The sequence below is a fragment of the Chionomys nivalis genome, chromosome 9 (assembly GCF_950005125.1).
Source record: "Chionomys nivalis chromosome 9, mChiNiv1.1, whole genome shotgun sequence".
Taxonomy (NCBI): Eukaryota; Metazoa; Chordata; class Mammalia; order Rodentia; family Cricetidae; genus Chionomys; species Chionomys nivalis.
Window position 1 is genome coordinate 48033625 of NC_080094.1, and position 16714 is coordinate 48050338.

General features: G+C 38.9%; 1 protein-coding gene across 3 annotated transcripts in view; it reads left to right on the forward strand.

Annotated features, from left to right (window-relative positions):
- The window catches only part of Trpm7 (transient receptor potential cation channel subfamily M member 7), an 85304-nt gene extending 70649 nt beyond the window's left edge, over nt 1-14655 (forward strand). The window contains exons 30-39 of one of the 3 annotated variants that reach the window (XM_057781341.1): nt 1618-1652; nt 3285-3310; nt 5285-5335; nt 5413-5478; nt 6560-6843; nt 6955-7037; nt 7236-7441; nt 10507-10558; nt 10658-10764; nt 13234-14655. In XM_057781341.1, coding sequence (XP_057637324.1) covers nt 1618-1652; nt 3285-3310; nt 5285-5335; nt 5413-5478; nt 6560-6843; nt 6955-7037; nt 7236-7441; nt 10507-10558; nt 10658-10764; nt 13234-13364 — 1041 coding nt within the window. In that variant the 3' untranslated portion in view covers nt 13365-14655. Of the gene's footprint in view, nt 1-1617; nt 1653-3284; nt 3311-4064; nt 4114-4807; nt 5218-5284; nt 5336-5412; nt 5479-6559; nt 6844-6954; nt 7038-7235; nt 7442-10506; nt 10559-10657; nt 10765-13233 lie in introns of those variants that run through there. The other 2 variants (XM_057781342.1, XM_057781344.1) reach the window with 2 other exon arrangements.
- The last annotated feature ends 2059 nt before the right edge of the window (nt 14656-16714 follow it).

Consider the following 16714-nt stretch of genomic DNA (forward strand, 5'->3'; position numbering starts at 1 on the left):
CGACGACTAAGACTGCTGGCTTGGGTGAAGGCAAATAAGTATCTAGAAATAGATGCTCACACAGTTATAATCCATAGAGCAGTAACTTACAGTTGGTTCTGTTGTTAAAAATCAAGTTATTAAGTCTGGGTGCACTCCTTTAATCCCAGCACTTGGAAGCAGCAGCAGGAGGATCTCTGAATTCAGGACCAGCCTGGTCTACAAGAGCTAGTTCTAGGACAGCCAAGATTGCTATACAGAGAAGCCCTGTCTTGCAAAACTGGGAAAAGCAAAAACCCACAAGTTATTAAGGACAGTATTTTTGGTACACATTTACAATCCCAGAACTGTAACCTCAATAATCCACAGATTGAGGCAGATGATCTCAAGTTTGAGGCCAGCCTGAACTACATAGTGACCTTGTCTCAAAAACAAAACAAAGTAGTTGTTTCATTAGGAAAAGGAATTTGTAAAATTTCACTGTGACAAATCCTGCTCTCTAGGAGTCTATATTGAATCTAAATTGTAGAATATCTATTGTAGAATCATCTATTAAGATGATTTCCTAACTATAGAGACTTTATTAGACTAACAGTTAAAAATAGAATAATGGATTATAATAATAAAACATTAGCCAAGAAAAAAATACTATTAAAAAATATTAGCAACTTGAAAAATATGTAGAAAGGAAGAAAATACTCACTAGATATGGTGATACATCTTTAATCCTAGCATAAGCAGGTCTGGATGGTCAGGGCCAGCCTGGTCTACAAAACAAGCCAGGGACACACCATGAGACCCCGTCGCACAAAACCAGAAAAAGGGGGAAATAATACAGGCATAATAACCCTGGTACTGGGGACAGAAAACAAGAAGGGGCATATTTAAGGCCAGTCTTGCTACATAGCAAATTCCAGACCAACCTGACTACACACTAATATTTAGTCAAGATTAAAGACCAAATGTTTCTTTTGGGTAACAGGTGAGGAACTCTATAAAGAGAGAATTGCTAAGGCCAGAATGCAACTACATCTAATTGGCCATGAGAAAGTAGAATTTGAAGAAATGTGAATGAATTGGAATTTTCTAAATTGATGAAATATATAAAAACTCAAATTCAGAAATATTAATCTCAGTGAGGGAAGTTAAATATCTAGACTATAACAACTAAGTTTGCTGAATAGAAACCATGTGAATGGGTGTGGTATGTAAAATGGCTGCTGTGTCTTAATACTTGTGTTTCCGTCATTTTATTCGTATTTAGTTGGTGTGATTTTAATTCTGCTTATACTTGGTGTTCTTTTGGTAAGAAGCATAGATTATTTTTAGAATCAGAGGCATACTCGGAAAATAAGATTGTCATCAGAAACAAAGATACCAGCGCACATGTAAAACCAAGCATGGGATAAAGGAGGATACCCACACGGGTGCACAGAGACACAAACACAGCTCTGTGAAAATAACACTCCTGAATTACTTATTCCCCTTTGTGGTTATAAGTTTTATGAAACAAGGACTTCATATTAAGTTCTCAGGCCATCATTTTTAAAGAATATTAAGAAATATATTAGTTAACATTGATTCTAGAAAACTGCTTCTATATTTCAATTAAGTTTTTGTGTTTGTTTTTGACTAAAGGATTGGTTACGAGATAGACCATCAAACAGAGAAATGTAAGTAAGTCTTAATGGCCTGAAAAGTATATGAGTTAATGAATACTATATTTGTTCTTCTCTGTCTTAACCTGTTTTATACTCCATTTAAGATATCTGTTGCAGCCAAGCATTGGTGGCGCATACCTTTAATCCCAGCACTCGGGAGGCAGAGGCAGGCGGATCTCTGTGAGTTCGAGACCAGCCTGGTCTACAAGAGCTAGTTCCAGGCCAGGCTCCAAAACCACAGAGAAACCCTGTCTCGAAAAACCAAAAAAAAAAAAAAAGCTATCTGTTGCAGCATTTCCCATCTTCACAGACAGGAAATTGGAGGATCTTTGTTATAATATTTTTATTATAATCTTCCTATATAGTTATACAATTTGATCCTATTATTTCAACTTGCTCTTGAATAAATTTGTTGAAATCTGGAGACTTTAGTTAGCACTTGGTTAATAGTATACTCATCAATCATTCTACTCAAACATTGTGTATGTGTGTACTGTGATGATTAGAGCAGTAATACATGATATGCTTTAGAAAGCATGGGTACTGAAAAATTATCTAATGAATGTGACAAACCCAGAGCCAGAAAAGTAAACAAAAAGCAGTCTGATAGGTAATTTGCCCTGAATGACTAACACCCATTTGTCAGTACACCCAGATAAGTACTGTTGAGGAAGAGTGGCCTTTTTCAAGCAGTCCATATCTTAGTGTCTCCACTTGTGGATCTGAAGTAGTGTGAACACAGAGGAAAGTAAGCTGTGTTGACATTAATAGGTTAAGACTTGACTACATTCAATCCCATTCTGGGACCGTGTCTTTATAACCAAAGCCTTAGAAGATAAGCACAGAAGTTTTTTTCTCTTTTTTGGTGCTGGGGATTGAGTCAAGTACTTAGCAGAAAAGGGGATAAAGCTGGATTAAAATATTCCTTACAAAAAAATCTTTACCTTACTAAAATGAAGATAACCTTTGGAACCAGTTAGAATATGGGAATTGGGAAGAGGCCATGTTTCCAGGGTCCTTTTGGGTCTTGAACTTTAGGTCCCAAGTGAGACTCGGAGCTGTGTAGTGGGAGAACTCAGCCTAGCATTCATCCTGGTCATATCCCACTCTCCTTTTCATTGTAACTATCTTACCTGCATAGGAATCTTTGGGATTCAAGGAACTCCCACTTGGAATCAAGACTTGTTATAAATAAATAGATTGGATATTGGATATTGAATCTTGCAAAATGATGCCTCAGTCCTTTTCATAACAGTCTGCTGGAGTACTTCTAGAATCATGGAAAATCATTTCCTGGTATTGTCACAGTACTGGGAATGTCTCCACAAATACTGAGCCATAAAATAAAAATATTACTCTATTAAGATCTAGTAGCCATCAGTTGAACACCAAAATAATATTTATGTAGCCATAAAGTTGAGATACAAGTTGTTGGTAACATGTACACAGGTAAATATGTACATGTCTGTATATGGAGTATGGAAATAGCAAGTATTCAGACATATATTTATATATATATGAACATCTGTATTCCTGTAATTGTATTTCATTGAATAACTATGATAACCTTATAAAATCACAAGTTAAATGATAATCAAAACTAAGGTTTTTTTCACAGCTGATATTATTTTTATATTTCTTTAGGCCATCTGAAGGAGGAACATTAAATGGTGAGTCTGTGTAGTAGACTAAATATGAAAAATTAAAGGTCGTAATTAAAGCATTTACCACATTATCATAGGCCAGACACTTTAGACTTTAAGTTTTAAAAAGCTAAGGTGGTTGGAGGAAAACTCTTCCCTCGTCTTTAATATAAATGTTTACAAACACATGACCCACCCCGTAAATTATGATGGCCACTTTTCTGTCACAACTGCTTCCCACTTAACCAGTACCTGAAAACCAGAATATTGCTAACATGCCAGGCTCTTGCTCTGGCCTCCATCCTAACTAACACGGTGGCTTACTTATTGGTAATTGTTATGAGATTCATCAGTACTATTTTATTAGTGTAGTTTGTGCATTATTAGTATTTCATAGTATTTTCTTATTAGAATATATTGAATTTATCCATTCTATTTGGGCATTTCAGTAGCTTCCAGTGTGTAACCATTATGCTTTCTGTTGCTGTGAGCATTCTTGTTCATGTTGTTTGGTAAACATAAATTTGCTTTCCATTGGTTATGGGTGGAATTGCTGGGTCATAGCTTATGCATATGTTCATATTCAGTAGTTACTGCCTGCCAGATAGGTTTTCAGATTAGTTATTCCAGGCTGGCTTCCTGCCTGTAGTTTTAGTGCTAGTTTGTCTTCTACCACCAAAATAATTCTCCTGAAAGATTTGATCTAGCCACTCCTCTGCTTTACATTTTTCCCATTGTCATTCAGTAAAATGCAGTGTCCTTTCTTTGCATGACATATTAGGCTCTTCACAATTTGATATTGCCTGCTTCTGTAGCTTCACCTCCTTCAGGTATGCTTATGCTCTTGCTCATTAATTTGCAATCTTGGTTGCATATTCAATCACTGTGGAGTCATCTGTAATGCCACAGACCTGTGGAACTAGATATTGTGGACTGAGTGTCGGTGGGTGATGTTCAGAACTCCACAGCCTATCTAATTTTATTCTTAACTAGTCATTCTATATTAAACTGCCTGGGGTTTCTCAAATTTAGCATGAACATTAGCACTTCAGATAGTCTTGTAAATATATCCCTAAAAATCCACTGCCGTGCAGATTGCTATTTCTTTCCCCATGTGAGGTAGCTTCTGCCCTTATTAACTAGGCAGCATTAATTACCTTGCTTTGTAGTCCTTAGATACAAGTGTTTGTGTATAGGTGTCTGTATATACCGTATCTTTTTATGTCACCACAGTGTTAGAACTGTTGACTTTTATTTCCTGTGAGATAGTAGATTCCTTCTCATTTATATTCTAAAACTTAGCACATCACAGATCTGTTATTCTCCCATATCTTCTTCCTGTGGTTAAAAGTCAAATCCTCAAAGTAAGTGAATACATAAAATGTAGACGTGGAGAAGCTGATCTATAGTGTCTTTGTGTCCCAGAAGCTCATGTCTCACATCAGCTCACCTAATATGGTTAGATAGTTACTGTCCCCAACCCAGACGGCAAGAAACAGAACAGTTTTCCTTTTCAAATGGCAGGTGTGAAAGTACAGTTTACGTCGAGAGCTGGAGAGTGGAGCATCTTGTGTGTGCTTCTTCCCAGGTGTTTGGAGCACAGTGGCCACTGTTTTGCCACAATGAAATAAGGTCATGTGATATTTGATAGTAGTTTTTTTTTTTTTTAACCTTTCTTTTTTCCCCCTTGTTAGGAGAGATTATGAAAGAAATTTAAGATTATTTTTTGAGCCGGGTGGTGGTGGCGCACGCCTTTAATCCCAGCACTTGGGAGGCAGAGGCAGGTGAATCTCTGTGAGTTTGAGACCAGCCTGGTCTACAAGAGCTAGTTCCAGGACAGGCTCCAAAGCCACAGAGAAACCCTGTCTCGAAAAAAAAAAAAACCAAAAAAAAAAAAAAAACCAAAAAAAAAAAAAAAAAGATTATTTTTTGAGAATGTCTGAGCATAAATATATGCTGCACAAGTGCTTTTTAAACAGTTTGATTTGTTTACAATTTTAGGTCTTGCTTCGCCATTTAAGCCTGTTATGGATACAAATTACTATTATTCAGGTCAGTGATATTGAAAACAAAATTTACTGATGTTTGAATCTTTTGAGTTTTCATTATTTCTCTCTATTTCAATGCAGCTGTGGAAAGAAATAACCTGATGAGGTTGTCACAGAGTATTCCCTTCGTGCCTGTACCTCCACGAGGTAAATCCCAAAACATAAATAAGAAGCAACCCTCACTGGTCTCTAGTCACAACTTAGAACAAGGGTCAGGACAAAATGAGGATTCCTGTGAAGAAATACCAGCTTCACATACCTTCTTTGCTACTAGAAGGGCAAGGTATATTGAAATAGGTAGCATTAGAATCCATTCTGTGTTCTAATTCAGACTAGAAGGGTAGAGTATACTGAAGTGAGGTGGGGGGGGCAGACATTAGAAACCATTCTGTGTTCTGTTTCAGAAACTTTGATCCATTGTCAGGCAGCAGAAGTGTAAGAAAATAGACATCATAGCATGTGTGAGACAGATTGCTCTAACCTCCTGTCTAGAACTATGTAAAGTTTTACTTGCTTTCTAAAAAATTATCCTCAAGAGCTCAGGACGATGATTTAGTCAGTAAGACGATGAGTTCATTCCCCAGAACTGTGAAGAAGCCAGGCGTGCCAGCAGTGTTGTCGTTTTGGGGCACTCTGGCCAGCATAGCCTGAACTCCAGGCCAGTGAGGGATCCTGCTCCTTCTGGTACCCACTCACTCATGTGTACACATACTCCACCACACAGTTTGTCTTTAAAATATAATTTGAAATATGCTTAACTGTGAATATGAGTTCAAAATATGCTGGTGTGTGCACACAAGGACCAGAGAAGAACGTTGGATGTTGATGCTCTATCACTCTTTGCCTTATTATTATCATCATCATCATTATCATCATTAGTAGTAGTAGTAGTATTTCTATAAGAAAGAGTCTCTCACCATATCTGGAACTAGACTGGCTGCTCACAAAGCCCAGAGTTCTAAATAGTACATGGGTTCTGGGGGTTTGGACTCAGGGCCTCCCTCATGTTTGCCCAACAAATGTTTTTATCCAGTGAGCCACATCCCCTCTCAAGGAAGTGTATTTTTGTTTTTGTTTCCTGTTATTTATCACTTTTTATAAAACTGCAACTTTTTTATGTTCTGTTCCTTGCTTGATGTTAATCATAGATATTTACAAATATTTATTCTACTTTGTTATTTTTTTTAAGTTATACTTTGATCTTAAACTGTGTTCATTTGTGTTACAGGTGAGCCTGTCACGGTGTATCGTCTGGAGGAGAGTTCTCCCAGTATACTGAATAACAGCATGTCTTCTTGGTCTCAACTAGGCCTCTGTGCCAAAATAGAGTTTTTAAGTAAAGAGGAAATGGGAGGAGGTTTACGAAGAGCAGTCAAAGTACAATGTACCTGGTCAGAGCACGATATCCTGAAATCAGGGCATCTTTATATCATTAAGTCTTTTCTTCCTGAGGTGGTTAACACATGGTCAAGTATTTATAAAGAAGATACAGTTCTACATCTCTGTCTCAGAGTAAGTATACGTGAACTTCGATTTGAGTTTCATATTTTAACTTTTAAAGTGTGAATAAACCAAATGAAATCCTAGTCAAATACTGATCAAGGGATTTCTCCCTTTCTGTAGGAAATACAGCAACAAAGAGCAGCACAGAAGCTCACGTTTGCCTTTAATCAGATGAAACCCAAGTCCATACCATACTCTCCAAGGTAAAGCTTTACATTTGGTGAGGCTTGGTGGTATCTGGGTAGCAGTCTTTTCTGACACTCCTTGTTGGTGTTGAGTGTGCGCGCGTGCGCGCGCCCGTGTGTGTGTGTGTGTGTGTGTGTGTGTGTGTATTCTATATATATTGCATATCAATTAGAATCTTACTAACAACCCCTGGTGATATCTATCTTTTCTATAAGGTTCCTTGAGGTTTTCCTGCTGTACTGCCATTCAGCAGGGCAGTGGTTTGCTGTAGAAGAATGCATGACTGGAGAATTTAGAAAATATAATAATAATAATGGTGATGAAATTATTCCAACGAACACTCTGGAAGAGATCATGCTTGCCTTTAGCCACTGGACCTATGAATATACCAGAGGGGAGTTACTGGTACTTGACTTACAAGGTAAATTTATTATTAATTGAATTACTTAGGTAAAATTGTGTGGTAGGTCCTTACCTATTCGTATATTGCACATATAGAAATCTGCTAATTTAAAATCTTGGGCTGATAGAAAGTGTAAAATAAGTCACAGTCATAGCAGCATGGTCATTTGGGATTTTAAATAATGGGATCTGGTTATCTTTCCTTTTATTAAGGTAGAGTTTTACATTGCATCCCAAGCTGGCCTAGTATTTGTAGTATTTGTGATTTTCCTGTCTGAGTGCTGGGACTAAAGGGATGTGTTACCACACCCAGCCTGGCTACCTTAATAATTGCTAGGGTGATACATGTTCGTGTGAACTCTTACTATACTCTTAGGTGTCTGGCCTTTAGTAATTCATAGGCATAAATAATTTTTTTTGCTGGGTGGTGGTGGTGGCACATGCCTTTAATTCTGGCACTTAGGAGGCAGAGGCAGTGGAATCTCTGAGTTCAAGGCCAGCCTGGTCAATAGACCGAGTTCCAGGGCAGCTAGGAAGATTATTAGACAGAAAAACTCTGTATCAAAAAACTTAATAATAATGGTTTAATTGGGGGCTGGAGAGATGGCTCATTGGTAAAGAGCTTTGCCTGCTCTTCTAAAGGTCCTGAGTTCAATTCTCAGCAGCCACATGTGCTCACAGCCATCTGTAATGAGATCTGGTGCCCTCTTCTGGCCTGCAGGGATACATGCAAGCAGAACACCGAATACATTATAAATAAATCTTTAAAAAAATAATAGTTTAATTGGAATTAAATTTCTTAGCTCTCTGTTCACTACCTGATTTCACTCTCTGTCCGTGTGACTAACATGGGCTTTCCTATAGTAGGATGGTTTTAGGTATTTGGCTTCTTGCATGGCAGCTACTTTTGCCAAGAGAAAAAGCTCAAACTCTTTCCCCTGCTGTAGACAGAAGTTTCTGTCCCGCCTGGTCCCACAGCCATTCTGTCCCAAATAAATACACAGAGGCTTATGCTAATTATAAACGGTTTGGCCTATTAGCTCAGTCTTATTGTTAGCTAGCTCTTACAGCTTAAATTAATCCATAATTTTTGTCTATGTCTAGTCACGTGGCTTGGTGCCTTTTCTCAGTAAGGCTTCCTCTTGCTTCCTCTGCATCTGGCTGGTGACTGTCTCTGCCTTTCTTCCCAGAATTCTATTCTGGTTGCCCTGCTTATACTTCCTGCCTGGTTACTAGCCAGTCAGTGTTGTATTAAGCCAATACAAGAGACAGATCTTTACAGTATATAAAACCATTATCCCACAGCACCCTGCCCTGGTTGTCTGTCTGTTTTTCTATCTGTCTTTCTGGTTTTGACAGACTTAACAGTGTATCTTTGATTTGTTTCCTTGGCTGACCTGGAACCCATTATTGTAAACCAGATTGGTCTACAAACATAAACTCAAGAGATCTGCCTACCGGCCTTCCTTTTCTTCCTGAGTGCTAGGATTTAAAGGAGCACACTAGCACACCTAATGGTAGAATGCTGAAACTTCTACAAGTGTTCCAGACTCTTTCAACCCTTTTTCTCCTCCCCCTCACATGCGATTTTTCAAAATATGCTAGGCAAACACTATACTAATACCATCCTTCTCTTAAAAATTGTGTGCTTCTGTATTTATTTTCCTTGAGACGGAATCTCACTGTGCACCGTTCACTAGCCTGGAACTCTCTAGTTTTAATTTTCGCTGCTACAGAGCTGTTGCTGCTCTCATCTGTCGGTGGGCTCCTAAATTGGCTTATTTTACAGATTAGTGCAATTTTATTTCAATAAAGCACTACCGGTTTACTTTCAAAAAGGGCTGTAGGTCCTGACTTCCTTTTTGGCCTTACACATGAATGCCCATCTGTCCACTACTGGTGGTCTTTTCTAATCCGTTGGGGAAAAATTAGCAGTATTTGGGGTCCCAGGAGATTATTGAACTGCCAACCTGACCAGTGAATCTCCGTAGTGGAGACAGAACTGACGGAAAGTTCCTATCTGAACTCTGTACATCCAGCATAGCAGATGCATCTTTACACAAACTAAATGTTTTTCAAAACTCTTTTGTAAAATAGAAATATGTTGTTGGTGTTTGTTTTGCTTTGCTTTTTTTGTTCTTTTATTTTGTTACTTACTTTTGTGAACTAGGGTCTTATTTATCCCAGGCTGACCTCCACTTCAGTGTGTTGAAGGATGACCTTGAACACAGATGTGTGCCACCTTCATAGTTTATGCAATGCTGGACTTGACCCCAGAGATTTGTGTATGCTAGGCAGGCACTCTGCCAGCTGAGCCCTGGTATCATGTTTTAATTCTGAATTTTCCATTTGTAAAACTAGACCATTTTAATCGGGTTTCACTGTAATGGGTTTAAGTATTTGTAATTATTAAAAAGGGAGTCAACCAACTTTTAATTCCTCTGGGGAAGACTGAAGGTAAAGAATAATAAATAATAAATGACCAAAAGGCAGAACAAATATTCTGTAGGACTTTTTAAAAGCCTTCAAATAGAAAAGCACACTTTACTAGTGCTGGTGACCCAGAGGCAGCATATGTAGACCTGCATACATTGATTCAGCTGCTGGGAACCACCAGGAGCTTCTGTGTGTAACTGTGTTCTTCCTTGTACTCCTTACCTCATCTCCATTTTGCCTATCCTGCCTCCAAGTCTGACTGGGTACTCTGCTTTTCTTCCCAGAGCTCTCTCTATCCAGAAGTCCATGGACAGTTATACCTCCTGCTTAGCTATTGGCCATTTAGCTTCTTTATTAAACCAATGACAATGACATATCTTTACAGTGTGTAATCAAATATGTCAAATATCAACATCCATGCCCACCTCACCCACTCTGAGATATAATTTTGAGCATATCTCCAATATGGTGGAGTGCTGAAATATCAAATTATGAAATAGCAAGAGAGAAAAGTGCTTCTTTGAATAATTTAACAATGTAATGTCAGAACAATGCTATAAAATCTCTCTAGACCTTTTTATTATGTAAACATAAGTGTTTATATAGATTGCATAATATATGTTGTCCTTTTTATGTATACATTTAAAGGTGTGGGTGAGAACTTGACTGACCCGTCCGTGATAAAAGCTGAAGAGAAGAGGTAATAAGATTTTACCGTTTCATTGAGGTGTAATTTGTTGTTTTTGAACTCCATGTGTCCAGTTGAATAAGCTCCCTTTTTTTCCTACCAATTCTACAGATCCTGTGACATGGTTTTTGGCCCTGCCAATCTAGGAGAAGATGCAATAAAAAACTTCCGAGCCAAACATCACTGTAATTCTTGCTGTCGAAAGCTTAAACTTCCAGGTAAAAATATTCACTTCATTTCTGTTATTATGTAGCCCAAGTTAGCTTTGAACTCAAGATTCAGCTGCCTTAACCTGTGGGGTATTGTAAATTATACATTTGTCACCATGCCTGGCTTATGTGTTTTTAGTCGATATGCTATATAAATTGTTATCAGAGTTGTACTATAATAGTAAGGCCATGGGTTCAAAGATTTGGTCAGGAATTCCTGTGGCAGTTCCTTCATAAATACACATTAGTCTATTTAACTTATTTATTACATCTGAAGAATGCCAAAAATAGTAATTCTAGGTTGTGATAGAAAAATAGCAAATTTTTTCTTGATTCACACTTCAAGATTATCTGTATAGATAATTAAGATAATTTCATTACTTCTTTTCTATACTGTGTATCTTATTTTTACCTTTGACATTTTACACTACCTAGACTTTCTAGTGCAGTGCTAAGATAGGTATAGCAAGGTCAGTATATTTTATCTTGTTCCTGGAAGCATTTAGTTTTCTAATATTAAAACAATGTTAAGTGGGGTTAGAGAGGTTGTCAGCAGTAAGACTTTGAGTCTTGCAGAGAGAAGGCCCAGATTCAGTTCTCAACACTGACACATATAAGCTTATAGCTATCCATAACTCCAGTTCCAGAGGATTTGGATCCCTCTTCTGGTCTCCAAGAGCAGGGTACCAGGCATCCATGTAATGCACATACATACATGCAAGCAAATCACTTGTACACATACAAAAGCAAGCAAGGTTTAGAGGAAGGGAGAAAATAATTTTTATTTTCCTTAAAAACAAAATTTAAGAGAGATAAAAGTTTTAATTTTTTAAAAGATTTTGCACTTTGATTAGATTGAGAAAATTTCTGTTTCTTAAGAATGTTGTTTTGGTGGGCATAGTTATGCACACCTTGAATCCCACCATTTGGGAAAGAGCCTGGTGGATCTCCAAGATCAAGGCCAGCCTGGGCTACACAGAGAATTTCAGGTTAACAAAGACTACATAAACCCTCTCCCAAAAGTGAAGGGGTTGCTTGTTCTGTGAGAGTTACACGCAGTGGCTTTTGATCATACTCACCACCACCTGCCACTCACCCCCTCCCTTCTTGCCTCTGTATCCTCTTTTTCTTTAACCCACCAAGTCCATTCGTGCTACCCATATATTCCTGGATATTCCCCTTCCACTGAAGTGTGGCTGACTTACCGGGCCCTACAGTTTGTCTGTCTGTCTGTCCGTCCGTCCGTCCATCCATCCATCTATCTAATCTATCCATCCATCCATCCATCCATCCATCCATCCATCCATCCATCCATCCATCCATCCATCTATCTATCTATCTATCTATCTATCTATCATCTACTGGAGTCAGGTTCTCACTTGTGGCCTTGGCTGTCCTAGAACTTGCTCTGAGATAGAGATTCGCCTGCCTCTGCCTCCCACCTAGTTACATCTGACTGACTTTTTTCTTTATGTGGGTTCTGAGATTAGAGCTCAGGTCCTCATGCTTATGTGACAAGTATTCTTCCAACTGAGCCATCTCTACAGCCCAGGAACAGCATTTTCTTTTTAAAAGAAAATTGTCTCTCTCCCAGATAGTTCCTTGACTGGGTAGGACTTGATGTCTAGCTCCCCCCCCTCCCCCCCGTTGACATTGGTCTGCATGGGGCTTGTGCATGCTGTTAAAACCTGTGAGTTCTTACATGCAGCTACCCTTTAGTGTCTGAAAGATACCATTTTCTTGTGTCCATCCACCTCCTCTGGCTCTTAAAGTCTTATCTCTTCTTCTACAGTGCATTGTATGTGTCTTGGTATTTAGTTTTTGTGTGTATGTATTTAAGATACCAACCCTCTGTCAGATGTCAACTATTAAAAAGATAATTCCCATTCTGTAGGCTGCCTCTTTACTCAAATGATGACGGTTTCTGCTGTACAGAAACTAGTTTTGGGTCCTGTTTAGAAAGTCCTGTGATGTGCCAATGAATTGAAGCCTATTCCCAGGTCTGTCCTGTATCTGATTCAGGGCATCAGATCTTAAGTTGAACTCCATGATCAATTTCAAATTGATCATTGAATTTTGATGGAGATTCCATTGAATCTGTAGATAGCTTTTGGTAGGATAGCCATTTTCACAGTCTTTCCCTAACAGTCCATGAGCATGGGAGGTTTTCTGGTATAAGACTTTGACCTCATAAGCTTCACAAAAGCAAGGCCTTTTGTACTGTGTTCATTAGTGTACTGTACTGTACTTCAGTGATAACGAAAGCAGGCACCTTGTACTGGGTTCGTTGCTATAGTGTCATACTTCCACAGTTTACTGATTTGTGATCCTCATGTAATAATTGTATAGAAATGTATGACTATTAAGTGTAAGATTTAAGGAAATAGTTCTGACATGTTTGGAGGAAAAATAATGTAGAAAATGTTAATTTTTTATTTATAAACATACTGACTTCCCCTTCTGGGATTGTGACTGTAGATCTGAAGAGGAACGACTATACGCCTGATAAGATTATATTTCCTCAGGAAGAATCAGCAGATCTGAATCTTCAATCTGGAAATTCCACCAAAGAATCAGAAGCAACAAATTCTGTTCGTCTGATGTTATAATTCTGATTTTTTTTGCCTACACTTCACAAAATGTGATTGTCATTTTTCCTTCAGGAGGGAATTGATGACACAGAAATGTGTTGTGCAAATTGAGCTTGCTGGCCCCACACGTAGTCTAGAGGTTAGTGTTCTCACTGAAAAGCACCTCGATACAAATGACAGCTGAGGCGTTAGCAGTGGTAGAAGTTAATGCTTTCAACTTGTGAAGGGCTCTTACAGCGGGGAATCGGAAACTTTGCTCTGTCAAGGGTGGTGATTCCCTGTCACTTGGTGCAGTATCATTAACCAAAGTCAAGTGTCTCTGAATTTTATTGGCTGCTCAGTTACAGACATTCAGCTAAAGAAACTGAATCACACAGCTTTTTGGTTAAATGGCAGAAGTCTTCCTCAGTTTGGTGTGCTGCGTGATAATGATGCCAGCGTTCAACTAGATTTGTGGCCACAGGAAAAACGACTCCTTACTATTCCAGCTTCACAGGCATCTTTAAAAGCCTGCACTGAAAACCATGTCTTCCCTCCCTCCCTGTGTCCATCCCTACTTTCCTTTAGTATTGAGTATCAAATCGGGGCTTCATGAAGACCTTTTCCTAAGAGGGATTTTATTTAAGAATCAACTTTAGATTCTGTTTATGGATACAGCCAGTTTCTTGTTAAACAAAACCTGAATTGTGCAAAAGGGTCTTTTACATTATTTTATCAATGTTAAGTAAAAAGAAAGTCATGGTAAATGAGAACTAACTCACTGTTCAGCAGGTGTTTCCTGTGAGGAAGGTTACAGTTAAAATAACCTGTAGTTGCATACATCTCCAAAGACTTACTGACTTAGTGTATCCAATCAGAGTGGTGTGTGAGCTCTCACATTTAAAACTGTGTAGGAATGTGTCAATGTGAATTCTGTTTTTGGTACTTATTTAAGAAATCAGTTGTTGGAGTATCCTTATACAATATAAGGAGATCACAGTCCAACTTTAAGCCAATAAAATGTAACTTAATTGCCCATATATTTTTGCATATTCAACAAGAAAAACTTATCATTTGACTCAAGTTTTATGCTTTCTCTTTCTTTTCATTTCCTAGGTACTAATTTTAATTTTTATTTGGAAGGGAGCAGTGTAAAGCTTATTTGTATTCAATAGTGTATCTCATAGATACAGACAAGGCAAGCAGAGATAAGCTGTTTAATAGTGTTTAATGTTGATGTGGAGAGAAAAGGTGTATTACTTAAAGATACTATACCATATACGTTTTGTATATCATTAAATCTTTAAAAGAAATTAAATTTATTCTTGTTTACAGATGTTTCATGAGTCTCATTCTGAAATGTGTGTTTTTTCATTGTTGGTTGTTAGGGTGTGCCCATGTGTCCTGCCACGGATTATGTGTGGTCAGAGGACAGCTTCAGGGGTCAGTCCTCTCCTTTAGAAGAATTTTTTAGCCGGACGGTGGTGGTGCACACCTTTAATCCCAGCACTCCGGAGGCAGAGGCAGATCTCTCTGAGTTCGATGCCAGCCTGGTCTCACAAGAGCTAGTTCCAGGACAGGCTTAGGCAGGCCCAAAGATATAAAGAAACCTTGTCTCGAAAAACGGGAAGAAAAAATAAAAAAGAAAGGTTTTAACTCTAACATAGTAAAATTTTATACAATAAGAATAATTATCAGGCTGGGCAGTGGTGGCGCACACCTTTAATCCCAGCACTTGGGAGGCAGAGGCAGGCAGATCTCTGTGAATTCGAGACCAGCCTGGTCTACAAGAGCTAGTTCCAGGACAGGCTCCAAAACCACAGAGAAACCCTGTCTTGAAAAAGCAAAAAAAAAAAAAAAAAAAGAATAATTATCAAGAAGTACATTCACAATGTCCAGTCCATTTGCATTTGGCAAATTCAGAGAAAATGCTCCATTATCTATCCTGTCTTGGTGAGTCCCAAGTTTTGTCCCAAGTTTTGTGCCTAATTTTCCTTTTATCCTAACTTGTATTACCAACACAAAACTATTATGTCTCTCAACTTTATATACTTTACACCTCTTTTGTAACTTTCTTTTTTTTAATTTGGTAACAAGGAAAACTATAACTAACTTGTCTTTGACTCCATCAGAGACCCAAGAAGTATGTACCTGAGTAAACAGGAAGTACAGAGCAAACAACTTCCAGATCTAAGAAATGACAGACAGCTGACTGCCTGGACAGTAGCCAAGGTTCCTCTGTAACGTTGGGGCATCCATCTAAAGCCTGAAGACCTAGAATATCTGACAGACATTTTTGTGAAGTAGGAATTTTGAAGGACTGTCCTGCCTTGTCATGGCAAAGTTCAGCAGTTGCTTTCTTTTGTGTCCTGCTTGTCCAATTTGGACAGCTTACAGTCAGCAGTCAAGGCAAGGACACTTTCTTACCCAGTGGCTTACTTTTGCCACAAAGAAAGCAAACTCCATATGGAGTTTCTTTGATACTCATCATCTTCTCTAAAGTAGATTGGTGCTGCCAGGAGCAGACATCTCATTGCCATAATTATTATATTATTAGAACATCTTAAATGCCAGAGAAGTGTTACAGCTCTGCTCAGGTCTAGTGAGATTACAGCTCTGCTAGGGAAAAGTTTCCCCACAGAAGTGTTACAGTTCTGCTCTTATCTGCTCTGGCAAAAAGCTAAGCTCCAACGAAAATGTAGCACTGCCCAACAGACCTCACTCGAGATTTATTGGGAAGGAAGAATCCATGAGGGTGGCTGCCTCGGGTAAGGAACAGCAGCAAACTTCACGGCGCAGACCTCATGTAGGATTTGTTGGTCGGGGGAGGAGGAAAGCGTTACAGGGTGGCTTGGGATTGGAGCTTTGTAGCTTGATTCTGGGGCAAGCTCAGGGATTGGTGGGACCTAAGTCCTAGGGGTCAAGTCAGGGTCAGGGCATTTTTTTTCTTTGCCCCCTTTTACTCTACATCTGGAAATAAAGTTGATATTTGCAAGTTGGCTGGCCAGCCCCATGAAACCCTGGAAGACATAGACAAGGCACAGTGCTTTCAAACTTTTTATGTGGCTAAATGTAACAGACAACTTAAGAGGGCAGCTTCTAACAAGAAACCTCCCGAGGACGCCCATAGACAAGGAGCCAGTGCGGGACAATCAAAAAGGACTGCGGCTGGGTCGTGGTGATGCCATAGGAATCGCTCCCCACTCTGCTGAAACACATGAGAGCCGGGAGCTGGTGAGCACTTACAGCACCCTGGTTGGATCAGCAACACCTGCAAGATTGGAAGAGCTGGCAGCACTGCCAGGATGATGGCCAACAAACTAGCCAAGCTCAAAGCAAATGAGAGATGAACAGAGAGGCTTCCACTTTCCTGAGTGGGCCAGAAGAAT